This window comes from Gopherus flavomarginatus, chromosome 8 (genome assembly GCF_025201925.1).
Source record: "Gopherus flavomarginatus isolate rGopFla2 chromosome 8, rGopFla2.mat.asm, whole genome shotgun sequence".
In the NCBI taxonomy this organism is placed as follows: Eukaryota; Metazoa; Chordata; order Testudines; family Testudinidae; genus Gopherus; species Gopherus flavomarginatus.
This window is the reverse complement of record NC_066624.1, coordinates 59,207,503-59,229,077: the sequence shown is the minus strand read 5'-3', so window position 1 is coordinate 59,229,077 and position 21,575 is coordinate 59,207,503. Positions and strand designations below refer to the sequence as shown.

The 21,575-nt window shown below is 45.9% G+C and overlaps 1 protein-coding gene across 3 annotated transcripts in view; it reads right to left on the bottom strand.

Moving 5' to 3' along the window:
* Positions 1–843: 843 nt before the first annotated feature.
* NRROS (negative regulator of reactive oxygen species) overlaps positions 844–21,575 on the bottom strand; it is a 32,145-nt gene continuing 11,413 nt past the window's right edge. The window contains exons 4-5 of one of the 3 annotated variants that reach the window (XM_050965453.1): positions 16,524–16,612; positions 1,263–1,333 (exon numbers count right to left, since the gene is read on the bottom strand). In XM_050965453.1, coding sequence (XP_050821410.1) covers positions 1,320–1,333; positions 16,524–16,612 — 103 coding nt within the window. In that variant the 3' untranslated portion in view covers positions 1,263–1,319. Of the gene's footprint in view, positions 1,334–16,456; positions 16,613–21,575 lie in introns of those variants that run through there. The other 2 variants (XM_050965454.1, XM_050965452.1) reach the window with 2 other exon arrangements.

Here is a 21,575-nt window from a genome sequence, read left to right as displayed (position 1 = left end):
CAAAATTTTCAGAATAGATTTGTACATGACAGCTAGATTATATTTCAGTCCAATTTCAAATTAAAATGCATTAAAATGTTAATTATTTTTATTATTGTAGATCCAAAATCATCCATTACGCTATCCTGCTTTAACTGCCATTACCACCACATCCAATATAGAAAGAAATAAGAAAACTCTTCAATGAACTTGAACCTGTATTTACAAAACACTCTGAATAAAAAACACTTTGTGCTCTTAAAACATGACTTTTCTTGCTTTAAATTTTGAAAATTCAGTCACTAGTTCTTTTAGATCCAGTTTTCCAGCTATTTCATGCTCTGCTGACATTGTGGCAAGTCCTACAAGTCTCACTTGCACCATTGTTGAATGCAGATATGTTTTTATCAATTTTAACTTTGAGAAGCTACGTTCCCCACTAGCTACGGAAACTGGCAAAGTTAAAAGAATGCGTAGAGCTATAAAAATGTTTGGAAAATTGTCTGTGAGTTTATTTTCAGAAACAAACTTCAGTATTTCTTAAGGATTGGAATGTTTCTTAAGTCACTTTGAAAAAGCCTGATGCTCACTACACAAATCTGTAGCATCCATGTCTTTTGAGTTTTCATGAGTCAATGATGACTCCAGTTTTATACAAAATTCTCTTACCTGTTTTGCTGTTTTCTTTTGGAAGCTGCGGATATCATATAGAAAGCCAAATACTGACTCCAGCTGCTGCATCTGTTGAAATTTTTCATCAACCGAGTGAATAGCAGTATCAAGGACTGTGAAGCAGAAATTCACTTTGAACCTTTGTTTTGGGTTCTGAATGGGCGTGTCTCGTCCTGCATATGAAAACTGCTGTTTCTTTTTTTTTGCCATATTGGAACAGACTCTGGTTCAAATTCTGTCGGAAAGTCTATTTCTTCAGCAAGCTTGAGAGAATCTACCAGTGTTCTTTCAAACCCTTTACCACTTCTGAATTCCTCCAGAATATTTTTAGTTTGCTGCAGTTTTTGAATAGCAGAATGTATGTTCAAGTTCTTTTCCTGAAGCTGCTTACTAGTGAGATTAATCTCGAAAAGGATATTATACCACAAAATGAGAGAAGTCACAAATTTGAACTTGGAAAAGCCATTTGCAAGAGCTTCTGCATCTGAACATGCCGTTTTGCCAGATGATCCAGTAAGGGTAGTATCATCAGAAATTTCAATTAGGGCATCATAAATGTTTCCAAGTTCATAGTGAAGAGGCTTCAAAGCATCAATGCGACTCTCCCTTCTTGTCTGACTAAGTGGTTTCACAGTTAGAGAATTCACATGGCAAGTCAGAATCTCCCATCAGCATGCTGAGCCTGAGAAAAACACAAACACATTGCACCAGGTCAAAGAAACTGCTTGCCTCCAAACAGGATCTAGCAGCATCTTTGACAATCACATTCAGAGAATGCTCACTGCAAGGAATGAAAAAGGCCCTAGAATTGATTTCCACCATTCTCCTTTGCACACCATTGTCTTTACCCTTCATATTACTCCCATTGTCATAGCCTTGGCCACATAAGTTTTCAACAGATGATACTGTTTCAAGCTCTTGTAGAATAGTTTCAGTCGTGCCCCCACACTCCTGGCCCTGACCCTGGCCCCACACTGACTCCGCCTCCTCCCTGCCTCTATTGGACCCCTCCCCAAATCCCGGGCCCCGCCTCCTCCCCTCCTCCCTCCCACCGCTTGCAGCACAGCTGTTTCGCAGTGCAAGAGCTGGGAAGGAGCGGGGAGAAGTAGGACTCAGCAGCACGCTCAGGAGAGGAGGAGGAGCGGAGGCGGAAATGAGCTGGGGGGCAGGGCGGGGAGCTGCTGGTGGGTGCAGAGCACCCACCAATTTTTCCCTGTGGGTTCTCCAACCCCGGAGAATCCACGGAATCAGCGCCTATGCTAATGTTTTTCTTGGTCCTTTTCCTTCTCAGCCTTTCATTTATGATACTCAGCTCCTGAGGGTTTTCTTTTTCCTCTTTCTGCCATAGGGCTTTTGAATATTGTTATGTACTGTGCTCCCGACTTCAAGGATTATAGCATTAAGGATGGCTGACACAGCACATGGTTGGTGATCTAAACCACATTGCAGCCATCCCAACATGTATTTGCACTGGTTAAATGTTCAATGATTAGTAACATAGGCCTGGTCTACACTATGCGTTTAAAGCGAATTTAGCAGCGTTAAACCAATTAAACCCTGCACCCGTCCACACAACGAGGCCCTTTATATCGATATAAAGGGCTCTTTAAATTGGTTTCTGTACTCCTCCCCGACAAGAGGAGTAGTGCTGAAATTGGTATTGCCATGTTGGATTAGGGTTAGTGTGGCCGCAAATAGACGGTATTGGCCTCCGGGTGGTATCCCACAGTGCACCATTGTGACCGCTCTGGAAAGCAATCTGAACTCGGATGCACTGGCCTGGTAGACAGGAAAAGCTCTGCGAACTTTTGAATTTCATTTCCTGCTTGCCCAGCGTGGAGCTCTGATCAGCACGGGTGGCCATGCAGTCCCAAATCCAAAAAGAGCTCCAGCATGAACCGTACGGGAGATACTGGATCTGATCGCTGTATGGAGAGACAAATCTGTTCTATCAGAGCTCCGTTACAGAAGACGAAATGACAAAGCATTTGAAAAAATCTCCAGGCTATGATAGACAGAGGCCACAGCAGGGACTCAGCACAGTGCTACGTGACAAGCATAAAGGAAAGCCAAAGAATCAAATGGACACTCATGGAGGGAGGGAGGGGGGACTGAGGACTCCAGTTATCCCACAGTCCCCACAGTTTCTGAAAATCATTTGCATTCTTGGCTGAGCTCTTAATACCTGAAGGGTCAAAAACATTGTCCGGCGTGGTTCAGGGTATATCTCGTCAATTTACCACCACCCCCTGCCTGTGAAAGAAAAGGGAAAAAAATCATTTCTTGCCATTTTTCAGTATCACCGTATGTCTACTGCATGCTGCTGGTAGACGTGGTGCTGCAGCACTGAACAGCAGCATCCCCTCCCCTTCCTTTCCTGATGGCAGATGGTACAAAATGGTGGAAAATTGTCATCAGCCCGTGAGTGCTCCTGGCTGGCCTTGGTGAGGTCGGCCGGGGGCGCCTGGGTAAAAATGGGAATGACTCTCTGTCATTCCTGGCAGACGGTACAAAATGCTGGGTAACCATCCTCATCACAGCAGCTGGAGTCTGAGCTCCATCAGCCCCCCACCCTTTCATGTCTAAAGAAAAGATTCTGTACTCCCTGGACTATCATAGCAGCGGGAGGCTGCCTCCTCCCTCATTTTATCTCGCTAAAAATTCAGTATTTCTTATTCCTGCATTCTTTATTACTTCATCACACAAATGGGAGGACACTGCCATAGTAGCCCAGGAGGGGTGTGGGAGGAGGGAAGCAATGGGTGGTGTTGTTGCAGGGGCACTCCCTAGAATGGCATGCAGCTCATCATTTCTGCAGGATCTCTGAGGCTCTGACCCGGAGAGGCTGTGCTTTCTGGCTCTCTAGTAGACTTGCCTCATATTCTAGGCAGGACTGACTCTATTTTTAGACAAAACATAAAGAAGGGAATGAGCCGGGGAGTCATTCCCATTTTTGTCCATGCGCCCCCAGCCGACCTCAGCGAGGCCAGCCAGGAGCACCCATGACAGCAGCAGATGGTACAAAATGATTGATAACCGTCATCTCATCGCCAATTTACAATGGCAGACAGTGCAATAGGGATGGTAACCATCTCTGCTATCGTGCAAAGGCAAATGAATGCTTCTGTGTAGCACTGCAGTACTGCCTCTGTCAGCAGCATCCAGTACACATATGGTGACAGTGACAAAAGGCAAAACAGGCTCCATGGTTGCCATGCTATGGCATCTGCCAGGGCAATCCAGGGAAAAAGGGCACGAAATGATTGTCTGCCGTTGCTTTCACGGAGGAAGGGTTGAGTGACGACATTTACTCAGAATCACCTGCGACACTGTTTTTGCACCATCATGCACTGGGATCTCAAACCAGAAATCCAATGGGCTTGGGAGACTGTGGGAACTATGGGATAGCTACGGGATAGCTACCCACAGTGCAACGCTTCAGAAATCGACACTAGCCTCGGTACATGGACGCACACCACCGAATTAATGTGCTTAGTGTGGCCACGTGCACTCGACTTTATACAATCTGTTTTACAAAACTGGTTTATGTAAAATAGGAATAATCCCGTAGTATAGACATACCCATACACTCACTTACCTATTAAAATAGTTAGTCACAGCATTTACACAGAAACAAAATGATCTTTTTTGACATTATAACCAGGGCCCACAACATTTTGGCACCTGAGGTGGGGAGCTCAAATGAGGCCACCATTCCCCCTCGCTTGGACCAAAACTTTGAAAGGTCTTAATTCTGCCTTCTTCCTGTTCTACTCCTCTCATGGTACTGCTCTGCTACCTACCACAATAAAGGAGAACAACTTAAAATGCCTTGTTCAAAATTTTTAAGTAACATTTAACTTTCAAATACCTGAACAGTAAATGTAACTTTTCTTGTCTGTGTCATGGTCTCACAGATCACGCCCACTCTTGGCCCTGTGTGGTCCGTGGGGGTACCCCTTTCAGTGAGACAACCCTTCTCCCAGGGGTCCACTCTGTCTCTGGGTTAAGCCCCTTCACTTCCTAGAGCCACACCTCTTTGAGTCTTAGCACACCTGTTTCTCGCTGTGGGCCCCCTCAGGGAGTCCATTAGCTCTGGACCCCCAGGGCTTCAACCCCCAGACAGGGATGATGCCACCCTGTTCTCTAGACTGGAGTGACTCTCGTCCAGTGTAAAACAGGAGTATTTGTTGAGCATTGAACACAGCACAGGAAACTCTCAGGGCCTCAGGCCTGGCCTCCCTCAGCACAGCACATCCAAGTCTCCCCTGCATCCAGGTGGGCTCTGCCTGCTCTCCCCCTCCAGCCCTGAGCCTCCCTGCTTCTCAGCTGGGCATCTGATATCACCGGCCCCAAGCCCTGCCTCTGTCCATTGTCTTCTCTCCAGGTAAACAGGGTCATAAACATCCACGGGCCAGAACCAGCTGTGACTCCTGAGCTGGGCCACCGGGTCACAGGATCGAAGGATAAATATAGGCAAACAACACAGGAATGCAGGGGCAAGATTAGAAAGGCAAAGGCACAAAATGAGCTCAAACTAGCTATGGGAATAAAGGGAAACAAGAAGACTTTTTATCAATACATTAGAAGCAAGAGGAAGACCAAGGACAGGGTAGGCCCACTGCTCAGTGAGGAGGGAGAAACAGTAACAGGAAACTTGGAAATGGCAGAGATGCTTAATGACTTCTTTGTTTCGGCCTTCACTGAGAAGTCTGAAGGAATGTCTAACAAAGTGAATGCTTATGGGAAGGGGGTAGGTTTAGAAGATAAAATAAAAAAAGAGCAAGTTAAAAATCACTTAGAAAAGTTAGATGCCTGCAAGTCACCAGGGCCTGATGAAATGCATCCTAGAATACTCAAGGAGTTAATAGAGGAGGTATCTGAGCCTCTAGCTATTATCTTTGGAAAGTCATGGGAGATGGAAGAGATTCCAGAAGACTGGAAAAGGGCAAATATAGTGCCCATCTATAAAAAGGGAAATAAAAACAAACCAGGAAACTACAGACCAGTTAGTTTAATTTCTGTGCCAGGGAAGATAGTGGAGCAAGTAATTAAAGAAATCATCTGCAAACACTTGGAAGGTGGTAAGGTGATAGGGAATAGCCAGCATGAATTTGTAAAGAACAAATTGTGTCAAACCAATCTGATAGCTTTCTTTGATAGGATAACGAGTCTTGTGGATAAGGGAGAAGCGGTGGATGCGGTGTACCTAGACTTTAGTAAGGCATTTGATATGGTCTCGCATGATATCCTTATCGATAAACTAGGCAAATACAATTTAGATGGGGCTACTATAAGGTGGGTGCATAACTGGCTGGATAGCCGTACTCAGAGAGTAGTTATTAATGGCTCCCAATCCTGCTGGAAAGGTATAACAAGTGGGGTTCTGCAGGGGTCTGTTTTGGGACCGGCTCTGTTCAATATCTTCATCAACCACTTAGATGTTGGCATAGAAAGTACGCTTATTAAGTTTGCAGACGATACCAAACTGGGAGGGATTGCAACTGCTTTGGAGGACCGGGTCAAAATTCAAAATGATCTGGACAAATTGGAGAAATGGTCTGAGGTAAACCGGATGAAGTTCAATAAAGACAAATGCAAAGTGCTCCACTTAGGAAGGAACAATCAGTTTCACACATACAGATTGGGAAGAGACTGTCTAGGAAGGAGTATAGCAGAAAGAGATCTAGGGGTCATAGTGGACCACAAGCTAGATATGAGTCAACAGTGTGATACTGTTGCAAAAAAAGCAAACGTAATTCTGGGATGCATTAACAGGTGTGTTGTAAACAAGACACGAGAAGTCATTCTTCCGCTCTACTCTGCGCTGGTTAGGCCTCAGCTGGAGTATTGTGTCCAGTTCTGGGCACCGCATTTCAAGAAAGATGTGCAGAAATTGGAGAGGGTCCAGAGACGAGCAACATGATTAAAGGTCTTGAGAACATGACCTATGAAGGAAGGCTGAAAGAATTGGGTTTATTTGGTTTGGAAAAGAGAAGACTGAGAGGGGACATGATAGCAGTTTTCAGGTATCTAAAAGGGTGTCATCTGGAGGAGGGAGAAAACTTGTTCACCTTAGCCTCTAATGATAGAACAAGAAGCAATGGGCTTAAACTGCAGCAAGGGAGATTTAGGTTGGACATTAGGAAAAAGTTCCTAACTGTCAGGGTAGTTAAACACTGGAATAAATTGCCTAGGGACGTTGTGGAATCTCCATCTCTGGAGATATTTAACAGTAGGTTAGATAAATGTCTATCAGGGATGGTCTAGACAGTATTTGGTCCTTCCATGAGGGCAGGGGACTGGACTCGATGACCTCTCAAGGTCTCTTCCAGTCCTAGAGTCTATAAGTCATCAGTTACTGGGGTCATCATTCTCCATGCCAGTGGTTGGGGTCCCAAGTTCCCTCCCCGGTTCTCTGTAACAAACTCCCTCTCCTATCACCTCGTTAAACCCCTAGCACCTAGGGAAACTGAGTCCCACCCCTTCTGCATGCAAACCATAGGAAAACCAAGAAAATCCCCCATAGGAAACAAGTTAAAACAAGAAACTCCCCCACTTTGTCACAATCTGCATAGTAAACACTGGCATTTTCATCTGTTTGAATAATCAAAATGGTGCTTTCTGTGCCTTCTTGGTTGCAAAGATTTGAACTGCTTCCTGAAGGTCCACAGTTTGGGCCAGCTCATGCTCTACTGAGATGGCTGCAAGGACGACCAGCCTCTCCTGTGTCATTGTGGAGCGTAGTGTTTTTATTAATTTCAGCTTGGAGAAGCTGCGTTCTTCACCAACAACTGTAACAGGAAGTAGTAGAAGTATGCACAGAGCAACAAAATCATTTGGAAAGAGGGTGGTCATCTTATTTGTGCACATATATTCCAGAACAGCCTTTGGAGTTGATCCTGCTGAAATGTATCTTGAAAGAACTTTCAGTTCATCACCTAAATCACTCACATCAAATATCGTGCATGTCATCATGTGTCAGTACTGTCTCTAGTGCCCTGTATTGCTGGTGTAGGTCTTCTTCAGGTATACTGAGGAGTTTTGGAATATCATACAACATTCTAAATATACTGCTGTGTTCCTTGAGATGCATGAAATATTCTTCAACTGACTGTATTGCACAATCTGTCACCTGGTTAAAGAATTCAACTTTGAATTATTGTTTGGGGTCTGTGGCAAATTGCCAGCACTAATATAATGGGTTCTGCGCTTTCTCCTCTTGTGGGGAGGGGGGCTCAGGGCACCATTTCTTGCCCCGATATGGGGTATCAACTGTCCCACTAGCATCCCAGAGAAGTGGAGTGGAGAAGGAGAGACCTAGGCCCACCCTCTACTTTGGGTCCCAGCCCAGGGGCCCTATGGATAGCAGCAGACCATTTGAACTAGCAATCCTTCCCCTGGGCCACTTCCCTCTCCAGCCCTCTAGCTTGTGGGGCTTCCTGCTCTCTCTCTGCTTGGGCCAAGTTTCTCCCAACCTCTTGTCTCTGTGGAGTCCCTCCGCTCTGCACAAGCCGGGTTCTCCTTTACCTAGGGTCTTGGTCTTCTGGCCCACCACAGCACTTCTCCAAACTGCTCTCCTCCAAACTGCTCTCTGCTCCAACACCAAACCACTTTGCTTCAACCCCTTTTCTCCCTGTCTGATTGAAGCAGTGGTTTTTTTTATCAGGTGACTGCCTTCAGGTGCTCTAATTGGCTTCAGGTGCTCTGTAAGGGAGCGGACTCGCCCCTGTGGTGCCTCCTGCTGGTTGTCCATGGAAATTAGTTCTTCCAGCATCCTGGAGCGCCCCCTGCAGGCTGGCTATCCGCTGTACTGCTGGCTTCTGTGTCCCTTCCAGGACCCCAGTGTCCGTTTATCCGGGTTGCTGCCCCCCTGGCAGTACCTCTGCACTCTCGGTCTCCCCACCCGCGGACCCCCACCCACTAACCCCACCTCACCTCAGTGTAAGGCTGCCAGTCACCATCTAGCCCCACTTCCTGGGGCAGACTGCAGTATACACCACTCATCATAGGCAAGGTTGGGTTGGACCCAGAGCCAGCTCCAGGCACTAGCCGACCAAGCACATGCTTGAGGTGGCATCTTGTAAGGGGCGGCCAATCTTCAGGTGGCGAGGCGGCGCTCAAGGTTTTGGGTTTTTTTTTGGGTCGGCGGGGCGGCGCTTGGGAGGTGGTCTTTTTTTTGGTGCAGTGGGGTGATGCTCGAGGGTTTTTTTGTTTGTTTGTATAGACCAGGCGGCACTCGGGGTTTTTTTGTTTCGGTGGGGTGGCTCGGAGCTCGGGGGTGGGGGGTTGTTTTGGCAGGGCAGGGCAGCACTCGGGGGGGTTGTTACAGCCGAGCGACGCGGCGCTCAGGGGGGTTGTTTCAATGGGGCGGTGCTTGGGGGGGGGTTGTTACAGTGCGGTGGAGTGGCACTCGGGTATGGATGTTTCGGCGGGGCAGAGCGGCGTGGTGCTCAGGTGGGTTGTTTCGGCGGGAAAGCTCAGCGCTCGGGGGGGTTGTTACAGAAGAGCAGCACTTTTTTTTTTTTTTTTTTGGCTTGGGGAGGCAAAAAAGTTAGAGCCAGCCCTGCTGCCTCTCTCTATAGCTGGGCTGTCCCTCTGCAGCCCCAGTGCTGGTCTTAGGCCCTCAGCTAGGCCCGCAGCCTGAGACTTTCCTAGACCATAGCTCCCCAGCTCCTCTAGCCTTCCCCCAGACCTGCTCACAGGCCCCTCTCTCTCTACAAGCAGACAGAGACTCCTGAGCTTCTGACTGCCCTGGCCTTCGTATAAGGCCCGGTTAGTCTGTTTGGGGCATGGCCCCAGCTGCAGCCACTTCCCCCAGTCAGCCGGGGTTTTGCTCCCTTCCCCAGCCAGCCGGGGTTTTGCTCCCTTCCCCAGCCCCAGCCGTCTGCAGAGCTTTTCCAACCCCTTCAGAGCTGGAGTGGGTGCTCACCCTGCTTCATGCTCTAATTGGCTTCAGGTGCTCTAATTAATCTATAGCAACCTCTCTTCCCTCTACAGGGAATAAGGCTCTCATCATCCTGGGGCTTACATATCTGCCCTCTATCACTCTCCTGCTGTCCTGTGGCCATGCTGTATCACAAGTCTCTTATGGGATTATCCCATGCCTCATAATCAAACTGTCGTCTTCTTCTGTGACTCTTGTATTCTTGAATGGGTGGGAAAATAGCTTTAGTGTGAAGTTCCTCTGCCAGCTTCTGTGCACTCTTCAGAACATTTTGAAATCCCTCATCTGACCGGTAAGACTGTAGGTATGACTTTGCTTTGTCCAGTTGTTCCATTGCTCCAGATATATCCAGGTCAACACCTTGGAGTCTCTTGCTTACAATATTTATTTCAAACAGTATGTCATGCCACAACAGTAAGCCACACAGAAATGTGAAGTTATGTATGTTTCTGGTGATTCCATTTCCCTCTGCCACTGTTCTCCCACGAACAGTTCCTGTCCTAGCATTATCCTCCATAATGGCAACTATGGCATCATCTATCTTCCCAATTTCATGTTTGATAGGCTTTACTGCCTCCATTCGACTTTCCCATTGTGTAGCACTCAGTGGTTTCAGTGTCAGAGAGGATGTTCCCGGAAGTTGCTTCAAAATTTGCCATCGATGAGTTGATACAGAGAAAAGTACATAGATGCTTTGAATTACATTAAAAAATTCAGCAGCCTCACTAGAACCTGATGCTGCATCACTGACCACCAAGTTCAATGAATGAGAACTGCATGGGACAAAAAAAGATCAAGGGTTTAACTCTCAGATCTGTGTATGCACTCCTGTGTTCTTTCCTCTCATGTTGGCACCATTATCGTAGCCCTGACCTCTCCTGTCAGCTATCGCAATTCCCGTATCTTCCAGCTTTTTAAGAAGCACATTTGTCATACCAGCTCCTGTAGTATTATCAATGTCAATAAATTCTAGAAAATGCTCTCTGAGAGTCACCATTGCAGGGACATTTTCACTAGGTTCTGTTGTTACAAAACGTACCATTAAAGTCATTTGTTCCGTATGGCTGATGTTAGGTGTGTAGTCCAGAATAACAGAGTAACATCTTGCTGACTTCAGATCTGTCACAATCTTCTGTTTGACTTTTGTTGCCAGCATGATCTCATTTTGAATTGTTTTTCCAAGGTAGTGGTGTGTGTACATTTCTTGGGTAGTGACTCTTCTTAGATGATCCTGGAGTACAGCATCAAAGTCAGCCATCAGCTCCACAATTGTAAAAAAGTTTCCATTGTTTGGCACATACAGCTGATCTGAAGTGCCACGTAGTGCTAGGTTTTGGGTAGCAAGCATTCTCACAATGGCTATGAGCCTTTTCAGAACATTTTGCCAGTAAAGAGACTCTGATGCAATCTTCTCTTGATACTGATCATCTATGGTGGCCTTTAACCTTAGTCTCATCTCAAGCTCTTTCCACCTATGGAATGTTCTCTGGTGATTTCCTGCCTTCTCATGGCATGCTAGATTTCTAGCCACATTTTTCCAGTCCTTTGCTCCTGTAGAACCCAATGTGGCTGGAACATCAGACTGGAAGAGTTTGCAACAAAAACAGTATGCAGCATTCTGGGTTTTTGAGTACATAAGCCATGGCCTCTCCACTTTGTCACCATTGGGGATTTCACACCAGTAATGTGTTGGATGGAAACTTCTATTTTCATTGTCTTTGGGGAACGTGAAGTTTTTCACTTGCTGTGGCCCATGCAGTACAAGGAAGTCTCTCAGGCTACTGCTCAAGTGGGTCCACAGTCCTGGATCATCTAGACTTAAGGAACTAACCTCAGCAGCAGCTGTTTCTTGTGCCTCCTCCACACTCTTCTCTGATCTACGCTTTTCTTCAAGAATGTGCATGGTTACATCCATTTGAGACGGAGGTATGGATGCTGCAGTAGCTGCCAGGTCACCTGCACTCTGACTAACTGGAAGATCAGGCATCTCCTCACCACTCACATCCTCACTGGGGCCAGAAGGCTCACCATGAACATTTGTGTCTATGTATCTCAGGAGAGCTCCTTCCTGCTTAGATAGAAAAGCTTCCTTTGCTTTCTTTCTTTTTCTGACTGCTGCCCCGAAGGGGAGTTTTCTTCTTTCACTCATGACTGCTGTTCTGTGCCAGCTATAGTGACTCAACACTCAAATAAGCAGGCTGGTAGTAGGGCCTGAGTGAGGGAAGATATCAGCATCTTAAGGGCCTAACTGGCTCCTACTACTTCAGGTGACTGCCTGTTCTCCTCAAGTGGGTTCAGGGAAGCAGCAGGAAACAGGAAGCTCCCTGAGAAGCTGGTGTTAATCAGTCCAGGCTCCTGGAGGTGCTAGAAAAGTACATAAGAGGTTCCTCTTCCTCTCTCCTTTCAGCTCCTGCTGCTTTCTGTTATTCCTTCTCACCTTTTCTCCTGTCTGCCTGTTATATCTCTTGTGCCCTTCTTCCTCCAACACAGCACTCCACCATCTCTGTGCATCCAGAGCAGACAGAATACATACGCACCAGCAGCAGACAATTTTCTACACTCTGGGTTCTAGTGCCCCCCAGTCTGACACCTGAGGTGGCCGCTTCCGTTCCCCTCATGGTAAGGCAAGCCCTGCGTTTTTATTCACTTTGTCTGAAATTCACCCCATTCAGCTGGCCAATACACAAGGTCTGCACAGGACTCAAGTCTTATTTGGGATCCTTAAATGAGACATAAGTGACATGAGGGGCTTGGGCTGGCCCTCTGCGCAGGGATGAATTTCATCCACTAGGCACTAGTTTATGTGTTTCCTTTATCATATTTGAATATGAATCTTTCTGCCTATATTCCCCACATCTTTTGCCAAGTGGCTTATGAGATATTCACATTTAAACCTTCCCAGTGCAGGATATATTTGTGAGCGTTAATTAGCTATGCCAGCTGAACAGTAATGGACTAGTGTTATAAATATGGCGGCCTTTGTATGGCATCTCCAAAGACTTTCTGCAAACACAGTCATTGTATTAGGATTGTGAATGCAAAAATTTGAATTCTTGTCCAGTCACTTCACAGCATTATTATGCTACCACCTGCAGAACCTTTTTTCCAGCTCTTGTACTGTTCAGCTGTTTGAACTAATTGCACTCAAGTGAAGAATCTTTGCCAACAACCAGCTTTATTGTATTTTACCCCTTGTATTTCAGTGGGCTTATTGGTCAACAGATGTTTCTCAGTTTTGTCACAAGTTTCCATTACAACATCTGTGTGAATAGCATCTGTGCTTTTTGCTCTTATTTGTATGTGCTCTATAAATGTCCAAAGAGCCTCCTCCGGAAGCAAACGCTCATAGTATGGAAGTGTACTGAGAACATCCCCAGTAGATACGTTAAGATTTAGGTTAGAGACAAGTTGTGCGTTGGAAGAATTTATGGTTTTTCTCTACATTTTTCCATAAATAGGGCACCATTTAACATTTGTGTGTGTGACATTACAAGCTGCTTGTGCTGAAATGCACAGGTTTGATCAATGGAAAGACTCCTACAGACTTTGAATCAGGTCCTGTAGCTCTAATGCTTTATATTGCCCAGGCAATCCTCCCAATTCCCCACCCAACTTCATTGTGTATAAATGCTTTTTTCCTTCTCTATCACTCTAGTCATGATCGTGACTCAATTTACAAAACTCCTCTCCCCTGAATAACTTAGGGATCATAACACTAGTACTGTTATCAAAGAAAAGAACTGTGCTGCTTTTCTATCTCAGGGTTCCAACCACCAATACACTTTATTTTATTTTTAAATAATAGTTTTTCAGCTTCCATTTTTAAAAATAGAATGATATCTAGGGTACCTGAGCGGCATTTGGAATGGCTCAATGGCTATCAGTGTAATCTCTCAACCTTGACAGTGGTCCCTTGAAAAAAAATAGAAATGTGGCCACAATAAAGAGCTATAATCCTGTGGTGAAAACAAAATGCAGCACTAGAATGAAGCAGAAAGGAAAAACCACTGAAAAACAGCACAAAGAACCTTTGAGGGAAAAGGCAGTCAGACTCAGCCCACTGAGGTTAGCCAGATGCAAAAAAGTTTGCTGATTCAAGATGAACGCCACAAGGCCTAAGCAAAGCATCACCCCATTATTCAGACAACTGCTCTGGCTAAAGCCATAAATACCTGAGGAGCCAGAAAGTTGAGTCATGTTTCAGGAGCTTGGCTTTGAGGTACAGGCCACTTAAACTCATGCATGCACACACAAAAACACAAACAAAGGCAGAAAGCCTCTGGTTTCAATTCTGCCAGAATTTCAGCTCAGCAGGAAACAGCCCCCACAAGCTGAAGGTTTTTGTGGCTGCCAGCACAGAGTAGGTTGATGCAGTTCTAACTCATTCAGCTACAGAAAGGGAGGAAGATTGAACCCAACAATGAATCCGGGCACTTACTTAAATCCAGCGGGATCTAACCCAAATGCCTCTGCTGATTGCTGCGGTGGCAGCATGGCATGGAGAGAGTTCCCAAGGCATTTAGATCAAACCCAACACCTTAAAATCAGCACTGTTCCAGCTTGCTCAACCCTCCTCCCCATTATGAATCAATATGCAGTCCCCAAAACACACAAGTTTCTTCCCCTCACCACCACTCCCCACTAAAGTAACCAACGCAGTTGCCCAATCTAACAATGCTGACCCAACCACCCCATCCATTCCAGTTGGGGGAAATCCATTCAGTTCCTTCCCAACTAATAACCCTCCTCCCCCACTACAGAAACCAACCCACTTCCTCTTAACAGCCCAGTCATGCACCAGCCCAAGTCCTGACCCCCTTCTAGAGGCAGAAAGTCCCTTCATTCTCTACCCAACTCCCCACCCTTTCTGCCTGCCAGCCACCAAACCAAGAAAACACCTCACTGACCTCCCTATGAACAGCAGAATCCCACCTGACCTGAGGGAACCCAGAGCCCACCTCAACCCAAACCTTCCAAATGCTGCCAGCTCTAGACCCAAATACAAAGCCAAATGCTAGTCAAAGTGCAATGCCACTCTAGCCTCGATCTCCTCCAGCTAGGGTGACTGCAGGCAAAGTTTTGGGAGCTCCAGCTATGGGAACAGAAGACAAGACAATCTGAACACAGCAAGGCAGCTAGTTGCCTTCATAAAGCTTCCTTCACTTCTCGATCTCTAATTCATGCACATTTTCCTCTACCCTGGTCTTGCTTGATTGAATAAATCCTGAGCTCGTGCCCACTCCATTCCACCCATTTCCTGCTGGGTACTGACAGATGCCCATCCTCCTGCCCACATGCTGAGCTGAGGCTGCCTCCCCCCTCAACTCCCCCCAAAAAGGAGAACTGACGTCAGCTTCTCTGCTGCTCAGCAGCAAGGTAGAGGAAGCGAACACATCCGCCCTGTGAGGCAGAATCTGCACACTCGTTTCTCAGTTCTCACAATAGCGCTAAAGGCAACTGCTCCCAGCACATAAAAAACAGATTTCCTGCCCCACCTCAAATGCAGAGGGGCCAGCAGCAGGGACATGAGGATAAGGGACTGGTCGGCCCCCATGCATGGTACCTGGCATAGCAGACGGAAAAAGCTGGGGTCTGTTCATGAAGTGCAAGGACAGTAGCACAGCCTAACGGAAGGGTACAAAGGAGACTTTACACCATCTTTGCACCCTTCAGATTCTGGGCTGCTGTGGGGGCCAAAATCCACCCTTTCCACACTCCCCCAGTGTAAGTTAGAGCAGCCCCCAGCAGCCTCCCCTGCACAGCACAGCAACCAAGAATCCCTGCAGTGCTCAAAACTAGGGATAATGCCCAGCTTGATCAGCCTCCTCCTCTACTGCGCCCTCTGATCCTGGGGCCTCGGACTGAAGGCAGCATAGTGCCACTGATGTCAGCCTCATTCTGCTCCTGCTCTGGGTGGATTGTTCCTCCATCTCTGACAGTAAATCACCAGAGTAGCCAGTGGGATGGAGCAGGGGCCAGAATCTGCCCCCTCTGAGCAGGTATGCTCTCATGGCGAAAGCACATTCTTGGGAGTTAGGAGAACTAGGTTCTATTCCCACATACTCGTGGTGTGGCACTGGGAATGACACTTAGGCCACACACCTACACAGGGTTAAAGTTAGCCACTGTCTGGGTTCCCTCCCCACTCTGAACTCTGGGGTACAGATGTGGGGACCCACGGGAAAGACCTCCTAAGCTTATTTCTACCAGCTTAGGTTAAAAACTTCCCCAAGGCACAAATTCTTCCTTGCCCTTGGATGGTATCGCTGCCATCACCAAGTTAGACAAAAATTCAGGAAAAGGACCACTTGGAGTTCCTGTTTCCCCAAAATATCCCCAAAGTCCCTTCATCCCCTTTCCTGGGGAGGCTTGAGAATAATATACCAACCACATACGTAACCAAAGTGAGCACAGACCAGACCCTTGGGTTTTTAGGACACTAAACCCCCAATCAGATTCTTAAGAGAAGAACTTCTTTATAAAGAAACAAAGTAAAAGAAGCATATCTGTAAAATCAGGATGGAAGGTAATTTAGAGGGTAATAAGATTTATAAACACAGAGGAGTCCCCTCTAGGCAACACTTTAAAGTTACAAAAGAAAACAAAAACAAAAAACAGGAATAAACCTCCCTCTTAGCAAAGGGGACATTCACAAGCTAAAATAAAAGATAACCTAATACATTTTCATCCTATTACTTACAATTTGTAAACTTAGATGCTTAGGTTAAGTATGGCTTTAGGAGATATGTTTTCCCTGCCCTGGTTCCTTGCTGACCCAGAGAGAACAACAAAGAGAGACAAAACAAAAACCTTCCCCCACAGATTTGAAAGTATCTTCTCTCCTCATTGGTCCTTTTGGTCAGGTGCCAACCAGGTTATTTGAGCTTCTGAACCCTTTACAAGTAAAGGAGAGATTTTATGCTACCCTTAGCTGTATGTTTATGACACGCCCCCCAAATCATTGACAGTGCTGGACAGCCTGCTCCACACTGGCTGTAATTTCTTCCTGGAGCTCTAGGAGAAAACAGAATGAATAAGACACATGCATCTCTAGATGTGCTACTAATGATATAAAAACTATCCACAGCTACTCACTGAAATGGAACCTCAGTTATGGGGAGTGGCTGGAGAGGGGCTTTGACCTGGTCTTGGGCTTATCCCACTCTTTGGCACACCTCAAAAGAGCGGCCATAAGTAGAAATATCCTTGCCCATTCCCTCTCAGTGGAATGACTTCCCCAAACAGTCTTCAATCCTGCTTCATACCTCTGGAGAGATGTTGCTACAAACAGAAGCTGTTCACAAAGACTGATGACCCATCCCAGCGGGGGATGTACTCCAGAGACTTGATTTGAACCTGCAGTTTATTCCATCACTGATACAAGCCTGAACCAAGAACTTTGCCATTACTGTATTTAATTGATTCAATTTAATCAATTCTAGCTCTCATCTATATCTTTTCCCTCTCATGAATAAACCTTTAGATTTTACATTCTAAAGGATTGGCAACAGCGTGATTTGTGGGTAAGATCTGATTTGTATATTGACCTGAGTCTGGGGCTTAGTCCTTTGGGATTGGGAGAACCTTTTTTCTTTTACTGTGGCACTGGTTTTCGTAACCATTCATCCCCATAACAAGTGGCACTGGTGGCGATACTGGGAAACTGGAGTGTCTAAGGGAATTGATTGTCTGACTTGTGGTTAGCCAGTGGAGTAAAACCAAAGTCCCCTCTGTCTGGCTGATTTGATTTGCCTTAGAGGTGGAAAAACCAAAGCCTTGGGCTATAACTGCCCTGCTTTAAGCAATTTGTCCCGAATTGGCACTCTTAATTGGGTCCCACCAGAACCAGCATTGTTACAGTGGCATAGTCATGCTAGGATCCACAGAACCAAGTCAATTAAGCTTTGGGTCAGAACCCCATGCTATCCAAATTTGAATTTTGGTAGTGAGAATTTGGTTGGTTAAAGAGCAATTGCAATGGGTGAGCAAAGAGCATATGAAGGCCTTGACAAAAAAGTCCTGAAAGATTTGTGTTCAGAAAAGGGGTAAACTTTAGAAAGAAAGTTACAAATCAAGAAGTGAGAGATTTGTTAATGGCCAGTGATCAGAAGGCACAGCCCTTACCTGATGCTGCAGAAGTTGCAGAAGCAATTGGAATGAAAAAGGCAGCAAATAAACTGCAACTTAAGCATGAACAAAAACTGGCAGAAATTCGAATGAGAGAGAAGCAAGCCTTGGCCCAGCTGAAGAAGGCGGCTGATGAAAGAAAGAAAGAAGCTGCTAAAAGAGAGGAGAGGATTCACCAGATGCAACAGCACATGGCTAGACTTCAACTCCAAGTGGAAAAAGCAAGGGAAGAACAACTGAAATTATATCCTCTTGAAAGTCCAGTTTCTAACAATACTGGTATGTTGTATAACTCTGAGCAGTTATCTGGGTGTAACCAAATGTATCCCACCCCTACCACCATCTCAGGGTTCCCTCCCCACTTTGAACTCTGGGGTACAGATGTGGGGACCCACATAAAAGACCCCCTAAGCTTATTTCTACCAGCTTAGGTTAAAAATTTCCCCAAAGCACAAATTCTTCCTTTCCCTTGGATGGTATCGCTGCCATCACCAAGTTAGACAAAGATTCAGGAAAAGGACCACTTGGAGTTCCTGTTTCCCCAAAAAATCCCCAAAGTCCCTTTACCCCCTTTCCTGGGGAGGCTTGAGAATAATATACCAACCAAATAGGTAACCAAGGTGAGCACAGACCAGACCCTTGGGTTTTTAGGACACTAAAAACTAATCAGATTCTTAAGAACAGAATTTTACTATAAAGAAAAATGTAAAAGAAGCATCTCTGTAAAATCAGGATGGAAGGTAGTTTTACCGAGTAATAAGATTTATAACACAGAGGATTCCCCACTAGGAAAAACTTTAAAGTTACAAAAAACAAAAAACAAAAAAAACCACACAGGAATAAACCTTCCTCTTAGCATAGGGAAAATTCACAAGCTAAAATAAAAGATAATCTAATGCATTTCCTTCCTATTACTTACAATTTGTAATCTTAGATGCTTAGGTCAGGTATGGCTCTAGGAGATGTATTTTCCCTGCCCTGGTTCCTCACTGACCCAGAGAGAACAACAAAGAGAGACAAAACAAAAATCTTCTCCCCTCATTGGTTCTTTTGGTCAGGTGCCAACCAGGCTATTTGAGCTTAACCCTTTACAGATAAAGGAGGGATTTTATGCTACCCTTAGCTGAATGTTTATGACAGTCACTTAAATCCATCTTCAGAAACCCTGCGTATAACGGCATAACCCTGCGTATGATGGAAACCACTTCAAGCACCCCTAGTTCCAGGACCTATGCCCTGGGGGCATTGTACACTGCAACTCAACCCCCCACTGGCACTGCGTGTTCGTCATGCAGAGTTGGGGACTTGGCCCCTGGTGTCAGCTTCAGCAAAAGGCTAAGACACAAGTTAGAAGAGTGGGGCATGTGTGCATATACCAGAGAACAGAGAACTGGGCCCAGCCCTGCGCGTGTGGTTTTCCTGTCTATAAACCACCACAGGGAGGCCTCAAGTAGTAAGAAAAGCTCAGTATGCATTCCAGGCTAATGGCCTGGATGGGTGTCATTAGGCTTCCAAATTCTGTGCTTGTAGCACTGCTCGCAGGGCCTGATCCTGCACCACTGAAACCAACAGGAGCTTTGCCACTCACTCAGCAGATTTAGGATTAAGCTTTATGTTTAAAGCAGTGATTCCTAATTACATTCTTCTGCGAATAAATCCATAACAAAGGGCAGATGTTAATGGATACAGTTCTTATCCGCTATGAAGGCTAGCAGTGACATCTTCTATCCCTCTGTAGCCAGCCTTCCATTGCAAGGCACTGCCCTACAAGTCTCTGACTCTAGCCTCAGTCCGTCAGCCCATTGTAAACACCCCCCTTGCCTTGGAGCAGTGGCAGTTTGTCCCAGGCACTCTAACCTCCTTGGAGACCTGCCCCGAGTGGCTCTTTGTATCTAATTTATCTTGTCAATTCAACTGTCCATCGTTACTTCCCACTGACATCGGTAACCATCTCGTTCCCAAGGCTCTGTAGTTTTGCTGCAGATATAGCCCCTCAGTGACTGCTGTTTCCACCTGCCAACGATACCAGAATAAACGAATGGGAAAAAAAATACAGGAATTACAAACAAACAAGATCCAGCTAGCACCAGCTACTGCTGGGGATGGTATTCATGTAACAGATGTGTGTCTATTTATAGCTCATCACTGTCTCACTTCTATCCTGGTGTTCTGGATTTGTGTCATTAGAGAACTGCTTACGGGCAAAAGAATAACTGAAATTGCTCAAGGATTTCCCCAGCCTGGGACTTACCTTGGTCTCAGTTATTTCTGTCTAAAATATAAATAGCAACAAGCTTTCTTCCAAGTACTTGTTTCCCCTGTATAAAGAGCATTTCCCGGCTCCACACTAGCACAGCTCAGATGCACATGGAAAGGGAGCAGTTCATGTTCTACTCAGAGAACGGCCCATCCCCCCACACCAGAGAGAGAGGAAAGAAAAGATGTGTACAAGGAGGAAGGGTAAACCAGAGTTCAGAAGCTGACGTGACACCTCGTCCCAGAGCACCACCTGGCCATGTGGGGCTCTAGCTCATCAATACTGCTGGGCTTCCTTCCACAGGGCCAGACCCCCCAAAGTGCTGAACCATGGGAACTGCAGATGCTGAGCACTTCACAGGATCAGGTCCATAAATAATGAGGCACATCAAAATCCTTTTACAATTACTTTGTATGTCAATAGCTCCTTTAAACAGAAGATGTCAAAGCATTTTCCAGCTGATGAATTCAGCCCCCTGAAAGGTAGGCAAGTATTATTATCCCCTTTGTACAAAAAGGTAAACTGAGGTACAAATGGGTAAGTGACTTTTCCAAAGTGTCATAGAGACTCAGTGGCAAAGGCAGGAATAGAATCCAGGAGTCCTGACTCCCTGTTCGCTCTTCCAGAGATGGAGGGGAAGGGCACAGACTGGTCCCTCCTCTTAATGGACCCCAATCCAGCAAACCAATTAAGAATGGGAATAGTCCCATTGACCTCAATAAAACTGGTCACAAACTTAAGTGCTTTGCTGGATCAGCTCCATGCCTCCTTAGGAACGAACCAACCCCCCTCACATCAAGGTGTTTATTCCACCCACTTTTACAATAAAGAGCAAATGCCCTGGGCCCCATTTCTTTCCCCTTGCCCTCTTTCATTCCAAGGTCAGTGGTTTGAATAGGAGGTGCCAAATAATCTTTCTTCATCTCAGTGGCTAGTCTCGTTCACAGCGGCTTCTCAGTGCACAGGCTTCAGCTTTTGCAGAGCATGACTGCCTACCTCCTCATAGGGCAGCCACTATGACCACACCTGCCATCTGTCCTAGTCCCTCTACTTGGTCCCATTACTAGGACATGGTCCTATCTAATATTCAAAACCATTAGTGGGCATGGCCCAGCTACATCAGTGACTGCATCTCTATTCACCATATTGTGGTACAATCCAACTTACAAAATCAAGGACTAAGAACATGAGAGCTAGAAATAAAGTGCTCAGTCCTCAGCTGTGGGTGATCTCCTCTCATCACAGCCGAGGTGGGAGGGCAGGGAACAAAGGTGGCTTTAAGCCATCTTTATAGGTCCCCAACACTAGGGCCAAATGGGTTCTTTTCTAGCCTCCAGAACCACATAGAACAGTCTCGGGGCTGCTCTAAATTGTGCCAGTTGCAACAGCTTCCTTGGTGTTGACCTGGCAGATATTCGACTGAGGCCATGCTAAGAGCCAATTATTTTGGAATGTCAGTAAACCTTAGACCAACATTCAACCAGAGAAATCCGAGCAGCGTTAGAGAAATAAAATCTAAAGAAAGAGAAAATGTGCTAGGGTCGTAAGAGATTTCTCAACCACAAAACCCAGAGCAGCATCAGTTTTCATAGT